The 16,690-nt window shown below is 33.3% G+C and overlaps 7 protein-coding genes across 8 annotated transcripts; 3 read left to right on the forward strand and 4 right to left on the reverse strand.

Moving 5' to 3' along the window:
• The first annotated feature begins 41 nt into the window (after positions 1-41).
• LOC145731343 (uncharacterized) lies at positions 42-1,318 on the forward strand. The gene is made up of 3 exons (XM_081983091.1): positions 42-237; positions 291-434; positions 1,041-1,318. The coding sequence occupies exons 1-3, from the start codon at positions 189-191 to the stop codon at positions 1,280-1,282; spliced, it is 435 nt and encodes a 144-aa protein (XP_081839217.1). The 5' UTR covers positions 42-188; the 3' UTR covers positions 1,283-1,318.
• Positions 1,274-2,829, reverse strand: LOC145731339 (cAMP-dependent protein kinase catalytic subunit 1-like). Its single transcript, XM_081983084.1, has 6 exons — positions 2,503-2,829; positions 2,300-2,450; positions 2,090-2,250; positions 1,933-2,039; positions 1,636-1,876; positions 1,274-1,584 (listed from the first exon to the last, which is right to left on the reverse strand). Exons 1-6 carry the CDS (start codon positions 2,685-2,687, stop codon positions 1,344-1,346), a joined length of 1,086 nt encoding a protein of 361 aa, XP_081839210.1. The 5' UTR covers positions 2,688-2,829; the 3' UTR covers positions 1,274-1,343.
• Positions 2,830-6,389: 3,560 nt separating this feature from the next.
• On the forward strand, positions 6,390-10,330 carry Sclp (leucine rich repeat containing protein 20 sclp). Of its 2 annotated transcripts, XM_081983088.1 has the most exons (5): positions 6,390-6,581; positions 7,372-7,534; positions 9,161-9,304; positions 9,363-9,530; positions 9,583-10,330. In XM_081983088.1, exons 2-5 carry the CDS (start codon positions 7,372-7,374, stop codon positions 9,744-9,746), a joined length of 639 nt encoding a protein of 212 aa, XP_081839214.1. In that variant the 5' UTR covers positions 6,390-6,581; the 3' UTR covers positions 9,747-10,330. The 2 variants fall into 2 exon arrangements, with proteins under 2 accessions (XP_081839214.1, XP_081839215.1); XM_081983089.1 differs by lacking the exons at positions 6,390-6,581; positions 7,372-7,534 and adding an exon at positions 8,593-8,961.
• Positions 10,162-11,560, reverse strand: LOC145731342 (uncharacterized). The gene is made up of 4 exons (XM_081983090.1): positions 11,088-11,560; positions 10,886-11,035; positions 10,667-10,831; positions 10,162-10,612 (listed from the first exon to the last, which is right to left on the reverse strand). Exons 1-4 carry the CDS (start codon positions 11,151-11,153, stop codon positions 10,457-10,459), a joined length of 537 nt encoding a protein of 178 aa, XP_081839216.1. The 5' UTR covers positions 11,154-11,560; the 3' UTR covers positions 10,162-10,456.
• A 446-nt stretch (positions 11,561-12,006) lies between these two features.
• Positions 12,007-12,816, reverse strand: LOC145730392 (uncharacterized). Its single transcript, XM_081981585.1, has 4 exons — positions 12,676-12,816; positions 12,475-12,624; positions 12,258-12,422; positions 12,007-12,207 (listed from the first exon to the last, which is right to left on the reverse strand). The coding sequence occupies exons 1-4, from the start codon at positions 12,751-12,753 to the stop codon at positions 12,052-12,054; spliced, it is 549 nt and encodes a 182-aa protein (XP_081837711.1). The 5' UTR covers positions 12,754-12,816; the 3' UTR covers positions 12,007-12,051.
• A 589-nt stretch (positions 12,817-13,405) lies between these two features.
• On the reverse strand, positions 13,406-14,726 carry LOC145730391 (venom serine protease 34-like). Its single transcript, XM_081981584.1, has 6 exons — positions 14,472-14,726; positions 14,213-14,414; positions 13,949-14,149; positions 13,757-13,894; positions 13,540-13,710; positions 13,406-13,489 (listed from the first exon to the last, which is right to left on the reverse strand). Exons 1-6 carry the CDS (start codon positions 14,613-14,615, stop codon positions 13,467-13,469), a joined length of 879 nt encoding a protein of 292 aa, XP_081837710.1. The 5' UTR covers positions 14,616-14,726; the 3' UTR covers positions 13,406-13,466.
• A 129-nt stretch (positions 14,727-14,855) lies between these two features.
• LOC145730393 (uncharacterized) lies at positions 14,856-16,154 on the forward strand. The gene is made up of 4 exons (XM_081981586.1): positions 14,856-15,399; positions 15,454-15,606; positions 15,654-15,821; positions 15,872-16,154. Exons 1-4 carry the CDS (start codon positions 15,334-15,336, stop codon positions 16,025-16,027), a joined length of 543 nt encoding a protein of 180 aa, XP_081837712.1. The 5' UTR covers positions 14,856-15,333; the 3' UTR covers positions 16,028-16,154.
• Positions 16,155-16,690: the final 536 nt, after the last annotated feature.

The raw sequence follows: 16,690 nt of genomic DNA on the forward strand, positions 1-16,690 counted from the left end.
TGACAAAAATAAAAGGGAACATCCACAAAACACTGCATTATAAGTGTTGATTCAATTGAAGATTGAAAAGACACTCAAAATGACGCGTTTTGTTTGTGTTTCATCACAAGATTGTAACTTACCCACACTTTAGCAGTGTATATCATACATGTCCAGCGTAAAGATCTTTAGTATAAGTGAAATGTAAGATGTTTAAAATATTATTATCAATTATACTCATTCAAGACTTATTAACAGGTAAGTTTCTATTTTGTTACGGCCATTTTGATATAGTTTTTTGTATGTTTTAGAATCTCTAGCTTCATTAGACTCATGTTACTACTGTTCAGGAACACCTCAGTGTCAAGATCCTTTAGATTTTAACGAAGTACAACCAAGAGATTGTGTTGCAAATAGTGTATGTCTTAAATACACTACTTTGCTAAAATCATTGCGTAAGTATGTTTGATTTTTATCCAAATTTGGGGTTTTAATTATTTAAGCAGAACTGAGATTAGAAAAATCTTAATTGTCTTCTTCTGGCAGTATTTGCGTAAATCTCAGTACTGTTTTGTGATTGGTCAAGAAAAAGCAGCAAGCTGAAAGCTGCTTTTTTTGACCAATCACAAACTATACCCACTGTGCTGAGATTTACTCAAGTACTGCACTTGTAGACTGACCTAACCAGAAAAAGCTTGAAAAATACTACAAAATGAGCTTAAACTGGTATCCTTAACTCTTCACGTTTCCAAGATATCAGATTTGTAATTTTACTCAATAATTCTGCTTCACCTAAATAGCCAGAAATAGTTTTGATGAGAATTTAGAAGATTATTCCTATAAGTTTAAAGAGATAATTATTTAGACAAGGCAATTAATCAGTTTCTAAAATTAGGAAATGCATTTATGTTCTCAGACGCTTTCCTTAGCTTAATTAAAGTCTCTTAAATTTTGTAATAAAACCTTAAAAAAATAGTTTAAAGAGATTATTGATGTTAAACACCAAATTTTCCCAAATAGGACAATCAACACTAAACCATTTCAACTTATAAATTTTCCAGTTAATGAATCAGAACCCCAAGAAGAACTAACCTACAGAGAATGTTTCGAAATAATCGATTTGGAAGAGGACATTTGCAGTTTTGTTAAAGACGTGCAAGAGGAGCAAAGTTCCCAAATGAACTACACTGTAGAATCTTTTCGCTGTCAGGTTTGCAACACTACAAACTGCAACAAGGCCTCAACTATTTCCGGTCATTTGCTGGTTTTATCATATTTGTTGATCTTGTTACTGTATCTTTAGGTGGTTTTATTAATAAAATACACTTTTTTATGTGGATTTTAATCTAACGTTAATATTAACATTACTGAGTTTTGGCTGTGACAAATATGTCTTCAAATTCTTTGGCAAACTCGTCTCTGGACGCTTTTTTAATGGTTAAAGGTTTGTTGCTGCTGCTATCAAAGTATCTAGTGTCCATTTCATTGTCAATTCTTGGAATGTAGGAAGGTATGATTTTTTTTGATAAAATTTGATCAAAATCCACGTTTCTGAACCACTCATGGCCTTTGATGTCCTTTATTCCATTTTTAAGTAAACCGTACCTAGTTTGATGCATTGTTACAGGCTGAATTGCTTAGTTTTAGCTGACCTACCTTTTGGTTCTATCTACGATAAGTATGTTACTCAAAAGGTCTTTCAAAGGTTTGGAAAAAAACGGTGGACAAACGTATTTTCCGGATACAATTTTTTCGTAAAGCCTCATAGGATCTTTGGCGTAAAAGGGGGCATAGCCGGCGTTCATTTCAAAAATCAACACACCATAAGACCAGTAGTCTACTGATTTGTTGTAGCCTTGGCTTAGTATAATTTCAGGAGCTAAATACTCTGGTGTCCCTTCAAATTTTTACCAATTTACTACTCACTCCAACAGATCAAATTACAAAAAATACCACACAGAGTGTAGGTCCTGGTGTTGTCAATTTTCTTGCAGAAACCCAAGTCAGTCACCTTCAAATATCCCTGAATGTCCAGCAGAATATTTTCGGGTTTCAAATCCCTGTTAGAACCTTTTAACCCGGATTTTTCCTTTAAATTAACGTGAAATACCTGTAAATCACCCCTAAAAAATGCAGATACTCAAAAGCTAAAATAACTTGAGCTCCATAGAATTTGGCTAAAGGTTCCTCAAACTTTTTCGCTTCCCTCAAATGCGTAAACATGTCACCGCCATTAGCAAAACTCATACAAATCCCCACGTACGAGTTGTCCTAAAATTGTTTTGTTTAACCGGTGTTTGTCAGAAATTGTGGTTAATACCATAAAGAACCCATGCATATCAATAACAAACGGGAAATTAAGGTTTTTCATTAGTTTAATTTCAGCTCCGGTATGCGCCAACTGTCTCGTCTTAATAATATTGTACTTTTCCATCATTTTTAGGGCGTAGGGCCGGTTATTCCTTCGGTCCCTATCAAAAAAACATTCTGTGTCGCGGTTTTGCCGGAAATTTTATCATCTACCTGCAAAGTACCACCAAACCGAACGAGCCGGCTCCTAAAGTTTTCATCAGATCGAAATCGTCCAAACTGCAATTCTGTTTGATGTCCTGGTGCAATTTGATCTCAAACTCTCGTTTGGCTCTGCGTAGAAACTGATCGAAGTAGGAGTAGTGTTTTTGTAGTTTATCGTCCACATTTGTCACCATTTGGGAGGTATTAAATTAAATTGATCAGTTTTTTGATGAAAAAAATTAGAAAAAATTAAGAAAAATCAAAAGAGGTTGAGTGACGTTAGGATAACCAAAAAGGAGACAGTAATGCTAAGTTTACATCTTCAACATTTGTGTAAATCTCCGTACAGGTGTACAAGGTGTTTAACCTTAATACAATCTTGTAGAGGATGAAATGTTGAAATGAAAATGTTGAGAAAATGCTAAGAAACAAGTTGGAATTAGGTAAACTAAATTCTGTTACCATAAAATCCTTTGAGTGTATTGAAAGTGTAATTAAAGTTGACAGATCATTTTTCTTTTTATAAAAAAGATTTGCAATTTTTCATTTTGAACTAAAATTTAGCTTCATTTTAAACTTACATTTTCAAGAAATTTTGAATTATATTTTTGTCTAAAATTCAGAGAAGGAAACAAAGTAAAACACTTTTTTCTATGGATCCGTGCCAAATTTTTTGCTTGTAGCATGTGGTTTTAAAAAAAGCTTAATTGAGGGCAGTGGCTTTAACCTTTTAAAAAAAAAACTCTCATATAATAGGCAATCTAATAACTATAACAACATTTGATGGAAGGCAAACAGTCTTTCTCATGTATAAACTTTTCTCAAAGTTAAATCGAAAATGTTTATTTAATATTAGAGCCAGGCTGGGTATAAATCCACACAAGCAACCTAATTTATTACGGAGATGGTTTCCAAAAATAAACTGAGGATGCAGACTTAATGCCACGGGTACAACGTAGTTCCTGCGAGGTCAAAAAAGATATTTTGATTTCTATTTTTGTTTTTCCGTTGTTGTAAAAGTGGACAGGATGTGCACACACGCTTACTGCCAACTGTCTGAATCCTAGTTCAATCACCAGGTGCTTTCAGAAAAACTCTGTACAGTTTTTTTCTAAGTACACTCAGGAGGTGTTTGACCTCCACGTAAAAGAGCGACAAAAGAGTATTGTTCCGGGACAAAGCCACTCAGTATTTGCGTAAATCACATGGACTAAAGACAGGTTTGTGAGCAGTTCCGACATGAACCTGGCACCCGTTAACACCAATAACAGACGTAAAAAGAATATTTTTAGAATCGACTTTGGATCTGATCCAAGACATTCTGCGAAAATCTTTTGATTCAGGTCAGGTAAACGTGTCTTATACCCAAAATTGCGCACTGTTTTTTTGCCAAACAATTGGTCAAGGTGCAGCATTGATCAGAGTGTGTGATTGGTAAAAAAAACGGCCAAAGTGATTCACATGTGCAGCATTTGCGTAAATCGCAGCACTGTTGGTAGTTTGTGATTGGTCAAGAACAAGCCAGCAAGCTGAAAGCTGCTTTTCTTGACCAATCACAAACTGTGCTGAGAGTTACGCAATTGCTGCACATTTGGACTTGCCATGAATGTTTTCAAAACTGACAAATTCTGAACTAAACTACATGTTGCTGTACCTCTTGACTCTTTTTTCTGACCTCTCCAGATCGTTAAACTAAAATTATTTCTTTGTGTGGAAACAAATTTTCCCAAATCTAAATTTAAACATTGCTCGAGCCAAATTTCCGCAACATGATTGATATAATGAGGTGTTTAACTACGACTGGACGTTTTATTTGAAGATGGTGACTCTATTTTTAATTTTACCGAGTATGATTGTATTTATAAGTTGACGTTAAACCACCTTTTCAGTTTTTTTTGTGAGCAAACTCAGCTTAATAATTCATGTTAATCTGGTAGATTTACTAACAAAATGCGCGAATTGAAAAAATAAATAAAATTTGTGGTTTTTTTTTATTACCCCCATTTTTTTCCTGTTATTTTTTGCAGATGTTTGCACCAGAACTATCTTTAATTATCAATGAAAAATAAATAAAACAAAAATTGTATTCCAATAACACTAATTTTTGTTTGCCATAAGATATATTACTAGACGAGTAATGCTAAGTCCACATAAGTAGAATTTGCTTAACTCAAGTACTTTACAGATATTTGTGTAAATCTCAGTACTGTAGGTAGTTTGTGATTGGTCAAAAAAGCAGTAACCTAAAAGCAGATTTTTCAGTTATTAAGACAAAAATAAGGACAAATTCAGTTAGGATTCTAATTTGATCCATTATACAGGGTGGTCCAGTTTTAAGTGTCAATAATTCACCATTTGATAGCCAATCAAAAAATAAGTTGACTTGCATTGTGTCATTTTTCTGAAAAACGTTTCCGTAACGTAACGTAAACGTTTCGTAAAAAATCATTTTATAGTTTAAAACTGAACATCCAAGACTTGAAAGTGAAAGTCCAAATTTGTACTGAATAGTCTAAACACTTTTTTACTACTAGGAATAGTCTTATGATTCGCTTTCTCAGACTGCTATCCTGGTTGAGTATCTGAAACTGGCATTCAAGAACTAAAAAAAGTCCATCAATCAAGACAAAGATTGTATTGTGCATGAAACTCATTTTTTACTACTAAAAATAGTATAAAAGTTGACTTTTAATGCTAGAACGGATCTTACTAGGACTAAAGAGAGTCCAAAAGTATATTTTCAAGACTTTAATTGGTGTACAACTCAATTTTCTCGACTGGACAACAAGTCTAGAAGTAAATTAAATTTTCGGACTATTTTATTTCTAAAAATTAGTTCTCAAGACTATTATTGTAGCATTTGGTACCAACATTTTTTACTTTTATTACTGAAGAAACTTGACTTTTGGAAATAGTCTTAAACTCGATATTTCAGTCTTAAAAAGCACTAAAAACAGTCTGAATTTCTTAGAGATGCTACAATTTATTGCACCTATGAGTGTAGAAGTCAATTTAATAGTGAAGAAGCTTGAAATAACATTTTCAAGATTATGGTCAGTAGACAAACTGGCTTTTAGGCCTGATAAGTCAAAAACTTTGTAAAAATAGTCTTGAAACTCGATTTGAGGCACTGAAAACAGCCTTAAAACACTAAAAACAGTCTAGTTTATTAAGAAATACCCGAATTTTTAGCACTGAGGTGTCTAGAAGTCGATTTAATAGTGACAAAGCTTGGAATGCCATTTTAAGTCTATGAAGAATGTAAAAAATGTTTTTTAAATTTGCTATGTACCAAACACTTGGTGAAGATAGTCTTGAAACGCGATTTTCCAAGCTGAAAGCAGTTTTGAAGCACTAAAAATAGTCCAGAAGTCGAAGAAAATTAAAAGCAAAGTAAAAAGCACGAAAAGTTCGTTTTCAAGACAATTTTCATGGATCTAATGTCAATGCCCTGCATCTAAGACGAGAAATAAGAGAAATTTGTCTTCAAATTATGAAAACTTACTTCAAATGCAAATTTTAAGCTTCTGATGTCACTTTTCATTAGTTCAGTCACATTTTGGGGTTCAAGTCAATTTTTAAGGTTAAAATGTAAATCTATTTTATTTCGTTCCAACACTGCAATTTTATCCCAGAATCTATTTGGAAACTTCCAACATGCATTAAAATGATTTAAGCAATTTGCCAGCTTAGCTACTTTAATATGTTTGATCCGTTCACAACATTTCGTACCCAAACAACATAAATTTCACGTGCAATCAATTTGTACAGGTAAACGACGCACACACCGACAAATAAACAAAGGCTAGCGCACTAGTGTTCTACGCAGCATCTGCTTATACTGCGATCATAACATACACAAAACAAAAGGCGACGCGTATAAAACGGCGTCGCGGTGCCGCAGGCACCACATTCGAGCGTCGCGAACCTTATAGTGAAAATCAACGGGTTTTAAATCACTTTATAATTAATTTAGTCCACTTCCGGGTGCGGAAAAGGCGTAAAACGGAAGTCAGAAAAGTCGTTGTTGTGGTGCTGCCAGTTTGTGCAAGGATTTTTCGGATTATCACCAATCAATATCACACAAGGTGAGTGTTAGTTTTATTAAAAAAAAATAGTTAAAACGCAAAATTCACAACAAAGCATCGTAAATTTATTATCAATCAAACACTTCCCAGCCTTATCTTTGTTAGACGACCTAGTTAGGTTAATTAAAGATGCTGTTTTCATGTTAATAATAGAATTTTTGCTAATACTTTTATTGAGTTTATGACCTGGAACAGTGTTGTTTATTAAGGAAATACAAAAACAAATAAACAAAAAGTTTTCCAATACATCAGCCAAATTAAAGTTGTTAAGAACTTCAGAGAGTCAAAATATTTTGAAGACATTCTGTGCTACACCTGAAGAAACTTAATAAATTAAAACATTTTGAAGATGATTTGGAAGTACAAAATGCCAAAAAGTTCTGAATTTGGATAACCTTAATAACACACACATTAAATGACCTACAACACATAGATGAAATAATTTGTACAAATTAAAAAAAGATTAGAATTTTTTAAGATAAAAAGCCTGAAAATGAAGTAATTAGAATGTTTGATACTTACTTATAGCTTTGATTCAATCAAATATTTAAATTAAAAGACTTTTGAAACCTCATTGCTCTGCTCATCTGGATATTTGAAGCATTTTGGCTAACCAAAGACTTTGGTAAAATTTTTGCTTGGTTTTCTGTGTTTTTTTTCTAAACAACTTCAAAGCATGTACTAAATACAAAAGTCAACATGGCTTACTGAGTATTTTCTTCTAAAATCAAGCATTTTAGTTATTTATACAACAAAATTGTTGTATATTGCTTTTTTTTGTCAATAATAGATGCGTCCACCGGCTCAATTCGACGGTCAGGTAGCTACCGAAGCGGAAGCCGAACAACCAGACCCCAGAATGATGGCGATGATGATCAGTACCAGGATGGCTGGTAGGGCCGTCATCAGAGTGGTCGCACGATGTGAAGAAGCTCAAGAAAACCAGGAACTAGGTCGGTATAATAACCACAAAACAGTGTCGCGTGTAACTCATCAGAGAAAGTAAAATTTTCTAAATAAAAAAAAAACGAAAACGTGAAGAAGAAAGATTTCCGTTTGGTGGTTTCGTGAATCCGAAAAGCAATTAACTGGTGCGGAAATGAAATAGAAAGTATCTGGGTTAATTATATACTTCGTTTATACGAGAACCCATTATGAGGTAAAGTGGAACCGCGCTGGTCGTAATAATCGTATAAATAAAATTCACTTAATAGCGTGGGGCATTACAAAACAACAAAGAGACTAGAGCTAGTAAACTAAAACTTCTTTCTCTTCATATGGTAACCTTACGTTAAACCATAAATGGTAATGAAAGGCCATAGCAGATCAAACCAGGAAGCTTAAAACATCTTTTGGCATGTGTAATACACTTCCTAACTGGTGTTTAATTCTGTAAATGGTAGTACAGTAGTATTGCATTTTTAAATAAGTTGACGTTATATTTACTCTAAGTATTTAACGTCATAAACCAGTTACTAGGCATACAGTTTTATCAAAGTCTCACTAAATTTCAATCACTAACGTTAATACAAATTGTTCTGTTCTAAATCATTCCTTTTACTGCTTTTGAAGTAAAAATAAGTCAATAAACTGCATTGTAAATAATGACGTTTTTCATATTACTTGACTTGCAAAACTACAATTAACTCACAGCACTGTAGTTTGTGATTGATCAAGAAAAGCAACAAACTGAAAACTGCTTTTTGTCCAATCAAAAACTACCCATTGTACAAAGGTTTGCGCAAATACTGTACATGTAAACCATCAAAATCAATAAAACTTAGTTCTTCTGTACTTTCTTTTCTGCACATTCCTGCATTAAATATCATTAAGTTACAATTTTTAGACAAAACAGTGGCTCGTCATCCTTGTTTTTGTTTTGTACCTTAACCTACTTAACTACTTGATTAATCATCATCTAATCTTGCATGTATCATTCAATTTTTCATATTAGATACGGTTTATTAGTACATACTTTCAATCAATCCCTGTGAGTTTTATCAGTTTGTCTCTAAGATTTCAAAGTAATGCTAAGTTCACAATCACAGCACAGTGAGTAGATGGATGATATCAATGACAAACTACAAACAGTCCTGTGATTTACTGAAATACTGCACATGTGCTTAATGCACGTCATCGCATACTACTTTGATTTTTTCTGTATGACCTAGAGAAATTCTAAATTTATACTTCGTAGTGAATCTCGATCTGGCAACACACCCCGCATTCAGAATTCGTGTATACGTGAAATAGTTTTGTTGTAATTGTGCCTTTCCGCCGATAATTTTGCTTTGTTACGCCACTGTATAAATCAAAATGGCCAACGCCGTAACCAGGGTGATTCACCGATGTGAAGACGCTCAAGAGACCCAAAATTTAGGTAATGTTTCGTTTACCATCTGTTTTTCAATGCAATAACTAGGAAACTGACCTGGAAACCCATTCGGATAAATATTCATCAAAGTTGACTTATGTAACTTTTACACACAAAAGCGTGTGATTCAGGGTGATTACCAAATATTAACTAAATGAGTTGTATAAGACAATGCTAACTTTTCTCTCTTATATAATTGTTACAGATCTCTCAAACTGCCAGTTAATGCAAGTCCCAGACGCAGTTTACCATTTAATGAGACACACCGAACTGAAAACCTGTGATCTTAGCGACAATGTGATTACTAAAATTCCCCCAAAGTTTGCTGTTAAGTTTAATTTAATTACCGGTAAGTCCTGTAAAACTTACCCTTAATTTTTATAAAAAAAAAACATGGATTTTTTCAGACTTAAACCTCTCACATAACCAAATGTCCAAATTGCCAGAAGAATGTGCGGAATTGGCCAATCTGGAAAGGCTGGACATATCACACAACAGTTTTATTTCATTGCCGCACTGTTCCTTCAAAATGCCACAGTTAAGGTCCCTTAAGGCCAACGACAATCATATTATAGGTAAAATTCATTCACCAATATATCTCAAAAACTAAATTAATATTGATTCCAGATGTAGAAATAGAATACCTTACCGAGGCACCTTCATTGGAAAAAGTCGACTTGGAGAACAATCCACTGGCTCCTCGTATTCACGACGAGTTGTCCAGGATCACAAAAATCATAGTGAATTTGTCACCGAGACAAACCGAAGACTGGGAAGATCTCACTATCTAAATTTGTGATACTTTTAGGTATATAAAGTATTTTGATACCTGTAGATAATTTCACAACTTCCTAAGTTGTAACTATGATTTTAGTCCTAGAATTCTGTACATTATGACAAATAAGCGTTTGTAAAAATTATTTGTATTTTTGTAACCAGACTGTATTTATAATACCCGACTTTGTGAGTTTTTGTATTTCAGCAAAATAACTCTATTACTAATATTGTTTTAAGGGGTACTTAATTATTTAAGTACTATTTTGCAAAAATTTGTCTCGTAGTAGTATGTAGCAGGGGAAGCGAATAGCTACTTATACTCTTTGAAAGAGTGTAAGCCATTTTACTTAGCAGATTAATTATTAGTAGAAACAAACCCTTTTTTCAACTTTATTGTTATTATGACTCTCTCATCTAGTCACTATGTGATAAATAGGGTATGCAGGATATAATAAGTTTAACAATTTTGTATTTGTAGTTTTTTTTTTAGTTTTAAATATGTATATACTGATGAGCTAGGTGGAAAACAAAGTCAAGATTATTAATGAAAAGAAAAGTATGCAGACAGATAAGAATCAAATAAATAATTTCAGCATTACATGGTTTTTATTGTAAAGGTTACTTGCTCAAAGAAAATCCCAATAATAAATGCTTCTTCATTATTCAATATTAAGTGACATAACATCAATTTGATATTTTACCTCTAATGGTAGCATATGTCCGATCATTTTTGTCCTTCAGCACCAAGACAAGCGTACAACTTATTACTCTCCATGCCATTCAACTTAATGGCAAATTTATAAAAATAACCATCTCCAAAACTCAATCTTGCTATATCTTTCATTCTACAGTAAATGCCCTTTTTCATAACGTACTTGCCCTGTAAAAACTGTGTTGGTAACATCAGTTTACTGTTAATAAACCAAATTGAAACCTTTTTAGTTGGACAAGAGTAGGGTGGGTCAAAAGACTCCAAATAACTGATCCAGGGACCTGGAATTTTCAGCATTTTACAGAAATTACGAAAAGTATATTTGTGATACTCTTCGCACGTGTCTAGGGCAGCCTTGTTGCGACATCTTTTCACTGACATTTCAAACTAATGGCAAAAACAACAAATGTGATAAACCATAGAATAACTTTGATTACTTACTTTTATATCTTCTGTCATACTTTCACGTACAGATACATCGAATCGAACAAAATATAAGCTATTTTTCAGACTGACTGAAATATTAACCAGTTTTATGGGAAAGTCCTGTCCAGGACATAAATTCATCAATCTGTAAACCTGGATTCCTTGCTACAATAATTATTATTTTAAATTATAAAAAAAAACATTAAAAACCACATACGGAAGTTGATTTCGTCTCGTAATTGCGTATTAAACATGTTATCATTAGCAGTTGTAGCCAATTCATTTTGGAATGAACCAGACATCTATGAATTTGATCTAAAAAAGTTCAAATTTATTCAAAAATTAATTGAGGGGAAGTGATGTTAATGATCTCACATTGGTTCGTAATAAAATGTGGATAAATTACACGCATCATCAAATAAGATATTTTTAATGAAATTTAATGAAAGAAAGAAATTGTAATAAATGTTCAGCTAGGATTTTCAGATTTTGTAAAAAATCACAAAATTTGCAGACAGTAATAAAGAGGAACAGAAACAAATTAGAATAATGACATGTACTGCACAATTAGCAGAAAAAGGCAAAAATTAAAGTTTAAGTTCACATAAAATTTGTCCAGTAACAGCATTCCTTCACCTAAATGTCATCTACCTGAATAGTATACAGAGTGTTTATTAAGTACTTCTAGAATTGTTAAACCGTGAATTTTTAAGAATAAAGGTCGTATAAGGTAGCTGATGCATTGATTTGGAAATGCAAGAGTGTCAAAGTATAGTTTTTCCTATATGTATGACAGTTGGAGTTTTTAAGATATTTAACTGAAATTTTCAAATCCTACATTGTTAGACACGCCAACTAATTTTAAAGTTCTTTATTTCAGCAAGTAATTTCACAATTTGTCCAGACTGTCTTTGACAGAAACTAATTTTTGCCCACTTGTATTGCATTTGCGTAAATCTCAGCACAGTGGGCAGTTTATGATTGGTCTACTTAGTAATCAGTCAAACTGACAAGTCTACCTGTGATAGTCAAAATTAATCAAAAAAGCAGCTTCACTCTCACAAACTATAATGTAATTTGCTCAAATACTGCACTTTAATACTTTTGGAATGTCTGATCATAATAAAACACTAATCTTGATTTGTAGGGTTTATTTAATTACCAGCAAACAAATAATTGGATCATGTTTGACCGTCTACCCTTATACAAGTGAACATTTTGTTGGTGTTCACCCCAAACGTTTTCATTTCGACTTTGAAAAAATAACCGTCTCCAAAATTCATCCTTTCTATATCCTTAACGCTGCCCGAAATGCTTTTTGTCATGGTGTAGAGTCCCTGAAATGGGCATAAGTTAGGTTAAATTTGCTGCAAAATCATAGAAAAACCTTTTTAGTTGGGCATTCGTAGGGTGGTTTCATCGATTCCAAATATGTTAGCCACGGTCCTGGAATTTTCACCATTTTGCAAAAACGACGAAAAGTGTATTTGTGATATTCTTCGCAGGTGTCCGGTGCTGATTTGTCCAGACATCTGGTTACTGCCATTTCAAACTACATTTTCTAGTTAATTAGATTGAAAGCCGTTTTGTAAGGTTCTACTTACGTTAAAGTCTTCATTCGTCGATTCCTCTACCATTACATCAAATCTCACAAAATACAAACCGTTTTCCAGCTTGACTGAAACGTTAGCAATTTTGATGGGGTAGTACTGTCCTGGACATGAATTTACTATACCGTATATTTGCAATCCTGCCTGTAAAAAATTAAGTACAGTACATAATCAAATACCACACTAAGTACTTACTTTTACTGGTGGTTTTGCTTCGAATTTTTGGATTAAACCTGTGAATAGTATAATTAAGAACAACCGTAAGCAGGTCATTTTTGGACGAGTTAAAAAATCGAAATAATACGTTTCAACAAATCCAAATTAAATGAAGGGAAGTGTAAACCTAATGATATATCAGATTAGTTCAGGCCCATTTCATTGTGTGGAATTAAAGCACAAATAAAATACTAGTAAACTGGTTTTTATAAATTTAATCAATTTGCAAAAACACAATTTATGATGATGTTTGTTTAAAAACTGCTTAATGGGATATTTAAGGTGGGAGTTCATGAGAAAACCAAAATATTAACTTAGAAAAACCATACAAACCTTTTGATCAACTTCAATATTTTTAAACTTAATTTTGTGACCAGAACATCCATTTCCCATTCCATATTATATTTTCTTCGATTATTTACTAATGTTACTTAGTTTATTTACCCTAAGTTGTCTACATACACTTGTGTACAGTTGTGGTTTAACATGACTGCAGTAACGAAGAACAGATATAAATATTTTATTTTCACTGAGTCAAGAGAATGGTTTGATTGGGTATTAGCCCAAAATTTGGTAAACCAAATTAATCGTTTTGCGATCAGTCTGGGATTAATGGATAAATAATTGCACCACAAATTGTTAATGTGTTTTGCTGCATTGAAAATTAGAGATGTTTTGTCTCTTCCAGAAGAACGAGTGAAAAGCAGTTTAAGGAGAGGAATATTGTTATTTTATTAGCTTTTTTAATTCTCGTCCTAATTTGGTTTGGATCACATAGCACAGAAAGAAGCACCTAAAACCATATTTAAATACTCCAGTTTTGGGGGATGTTTTTATATTTACCAGTGGTGGAAACAATCCAGTCCAAAAACCAGGTAACCCTAGTGTTGATTCCTGGATAGTCACTATCGCAACCAACCCCATGTGATATAATTCCAATCAAGTGCATTCTATTGGTGGTTGTGTCGGTCCACAAAACTGGACCGCCGGAATCTGATTGGCAGGAATCTTTACCTAAAATTCCAATTTTGAATTGAACAGAACAACTTTGGAGAGTTACCATTGGCAAAAGTGCATATTTCTTCGTCGTAGATTGTTTCAGTTTGGGACAATTCACAAGCAGTATTTGATATAACATTCAAACTTGCCTTTAACAGTACGTTTGAAGTGGGGCCTGAAAACTCTATTTGCCCCCAACCTAATAAAGAATAATTCACTTAAAAACACTTTACAATACAATTTTGATATTTACCAAGAATGACGGCTGTCTCATCAGCGAAATCGGATTGGTAATACCGAAATGGTAAGCAGATCGGTCCCACGTAAGTACTGAAAGTAATTTGAGTAGTTGTGTTCAATATGGCTATATCGTTTACGTAAGTTGAAGGATCGTATAACGAATAAACTACATAGTCACTGATGTAGTAAAGGGAGGAGTAAGGAGTGTCACCACCTAAGTAAAAAATCATCAAATGTTATTGAACTTTCATGTTGAATCATCTTAGTATCTACTTGCCAGTTGATATGTTATGTTCACCGACCAGTAAAACCAAATCAGCGACATCTTTATTATATACACAGTGTGCGGCAGTTAAAACGTACCGATCAGAAATAATTTGAGCACCACAGTATAAGGTACCAGTTTCTAAATTAATTAGAGCTGCCATAGCTGGAAACTCGTTTATGCCAGTTTCATTTCCTCCAACTATTTGTAAACCCTTAAAAATGCAAAAAAGTGGACATTCATAATAAATCAAAACTAAGTTAGTACTTACAATAGAGTTTCTCCAACCGCAGTCACACTCAGTTAAATTAGCCAAATTTGAAAATACAGTCACATTTTGACTACTTAAAATGACACTAAACCAAACAAAACAAGTCAAAAAATTGGTATAAATGCGATTTTTTGGAAAACACATTTTATTACTAATGTGCGTCTGTTTTTGCCAAATCTTATACACAGACAAGCACCCACTACAAACTAAACCGTGAGAGCATTGATTGATAACTACGGCTTATCTGTAAACCGACCTATTGACTTAAAAATTTAGGAAATTAATACTAAAAAACAGTTGCAATTTTACGTTCATATTATCAGTTGAAGTAACACCTTTAGGAAATACTTTGTAGTGTCTAGAAACTTATAAGGTTGTAAATGAAATTGCTCTTGGGATTGGTTAATAAGTTGTTGGACTTTGACAACATAGACCATAATGCTAAAATCTCCAGCAGCATTTGTGTAAAATTCAACACAAATGCTAGCTTGTTATTGGTCAAAAAGAGCAACTTTCAACATGTTGCTTTTTTCGACCAATCACACACTACGAACAATTACCAAAATTAAAATTCCACTGCATCTTTATGTAAATTTCCTGATACAACTGCAGATTGCGTTGGTTTTTCATTTGTTCACGTCAATCAAGTCCCATCATCTGATTGAAATGTAAATATGAAAACAGTACGAAAGCAATTTACCGGTCCCCGATCGTGCATTTCAGTTTTTTTTTTATCGCTACCATCACCAATCCGAAAACCATTAACTTTAAACTTTCCCACATTTAATTTGGACGCATTCGAATCCCTCATGTTAAATGTAGTGCGTGATTTTAGAATCAGCAGTCGCACATTGTGCACAAAATGGGTTATTTATTTTTGCTGATATTGACAGCTTTTAATGGAATATGCGTTTCAACGTCCACACCTGTAATAGATCAAATTTGTTAATTGCGTTCCATGTTAACGTTCCGATTTTTCTAGGCAAAAGGATTTCAGGTGTACATACTGAAAAATGACTGTCCCGGAGAGTATTTGCCAATCAAGATGGGAAATGTTTCCATCAAACTGGAGAAGGATTTGTACTTTCTGCAATTTACCATGAGTGTGGATGAGGACAGTTCTGAGGATCTCAAAGTAAGTTCACTGTTTTATTAAAATTATAATTTACGCAAAACATACAGATGGAAGTTTTGAGCACACGCTGCAAAGCTAAAGGAGCTCCAAACACCTGTGAAGAGTACCACAAGTTCACTTTTCCACATTTGTGCAAATTACTGAACATTCCTGGTTTACCATGGAGTAACTATGTAGATATGATGGAACCACCTTATCAATGTCCACCAAAGAAGGTATAATTGGAAGTTTTTATGTTTCGGTAATAATTTCCCACTCGTTTTAGGGGGTTTACATGTTTAAAGCTGACAACCAGAAGGATTTTAAGGTTATGGAACGTTTGAATCTTAAGAGTGGTAATTTTTTTAAAATTATACTTAAAACTTACGGTATGGAGAGTAAGAAGATTTATTCCTGTATTAAAGCTGAAGGTCAAACCTAAGTTTAAAGTAAGATAAACACTGTAAAGTATAATATTTTACAATTAAATTGTGAAACACAAATAAATGGTTTTATACAAGTTTGTAAATCTGAAAACGTACTAAATTTTAATAATACAGTTTCATTATCTTGACTTGATTTTTTGGAAAAAGCACAAACCGTTTATAATTAATATCTCAACCGGTCGTAAACTTCCCAGACGTTTATCGAAAGAATATTAAAGTGGGTTATTGTAAAACTTTTTTAATTTTTCGAAATTAAAATACAAAGATTGCGCCCAGTGGCTCGAAACAAGAAAATAGAGAGAAAGGGGGCGCCCCGACAAACTTTCAGGCTGGGCTGGTTTAATTAAATTAAAAGAAAAAGTTTCCTGAGTAGTTGTTCATTTTAAAGTTTTCACAACAAGTACAATGGCGGACTTAATCGTTTGGGTGGAGGGGGACCAAGCGGTATTTGCATCAGCAAATCCTTAAGGGCAGATTAAATTTTCTTGTTTATTGGCGGAACTTTAATCTAGATTTTTAGATTTTGTTTAAATTGAACTAAAATGCTTGTCAAAAAGAACGGGAGAGCAAAATTTTTCGTCATTTTTGAGTGGCTGTTTCTTCAAATTGATTCACTTGATTTAAAAAATGTTATTTTTTTATTTTTTTAAATTAATCAA

This window comes from Ips typographus, linkage group LG6 (assembly GCF_016097725.1).
Source record: "Ips typographus isolate SLU linkage group LG6, UJ_Ityp_2.0, whole genome shotgun sequence".
NCBI classification, from domain to species: domain Eukaryota; kingdom Metazoa; phylum Arthropoda; class Insecta; order Coleoptera; family Curculionidae; genus Ips; species Ips typographus.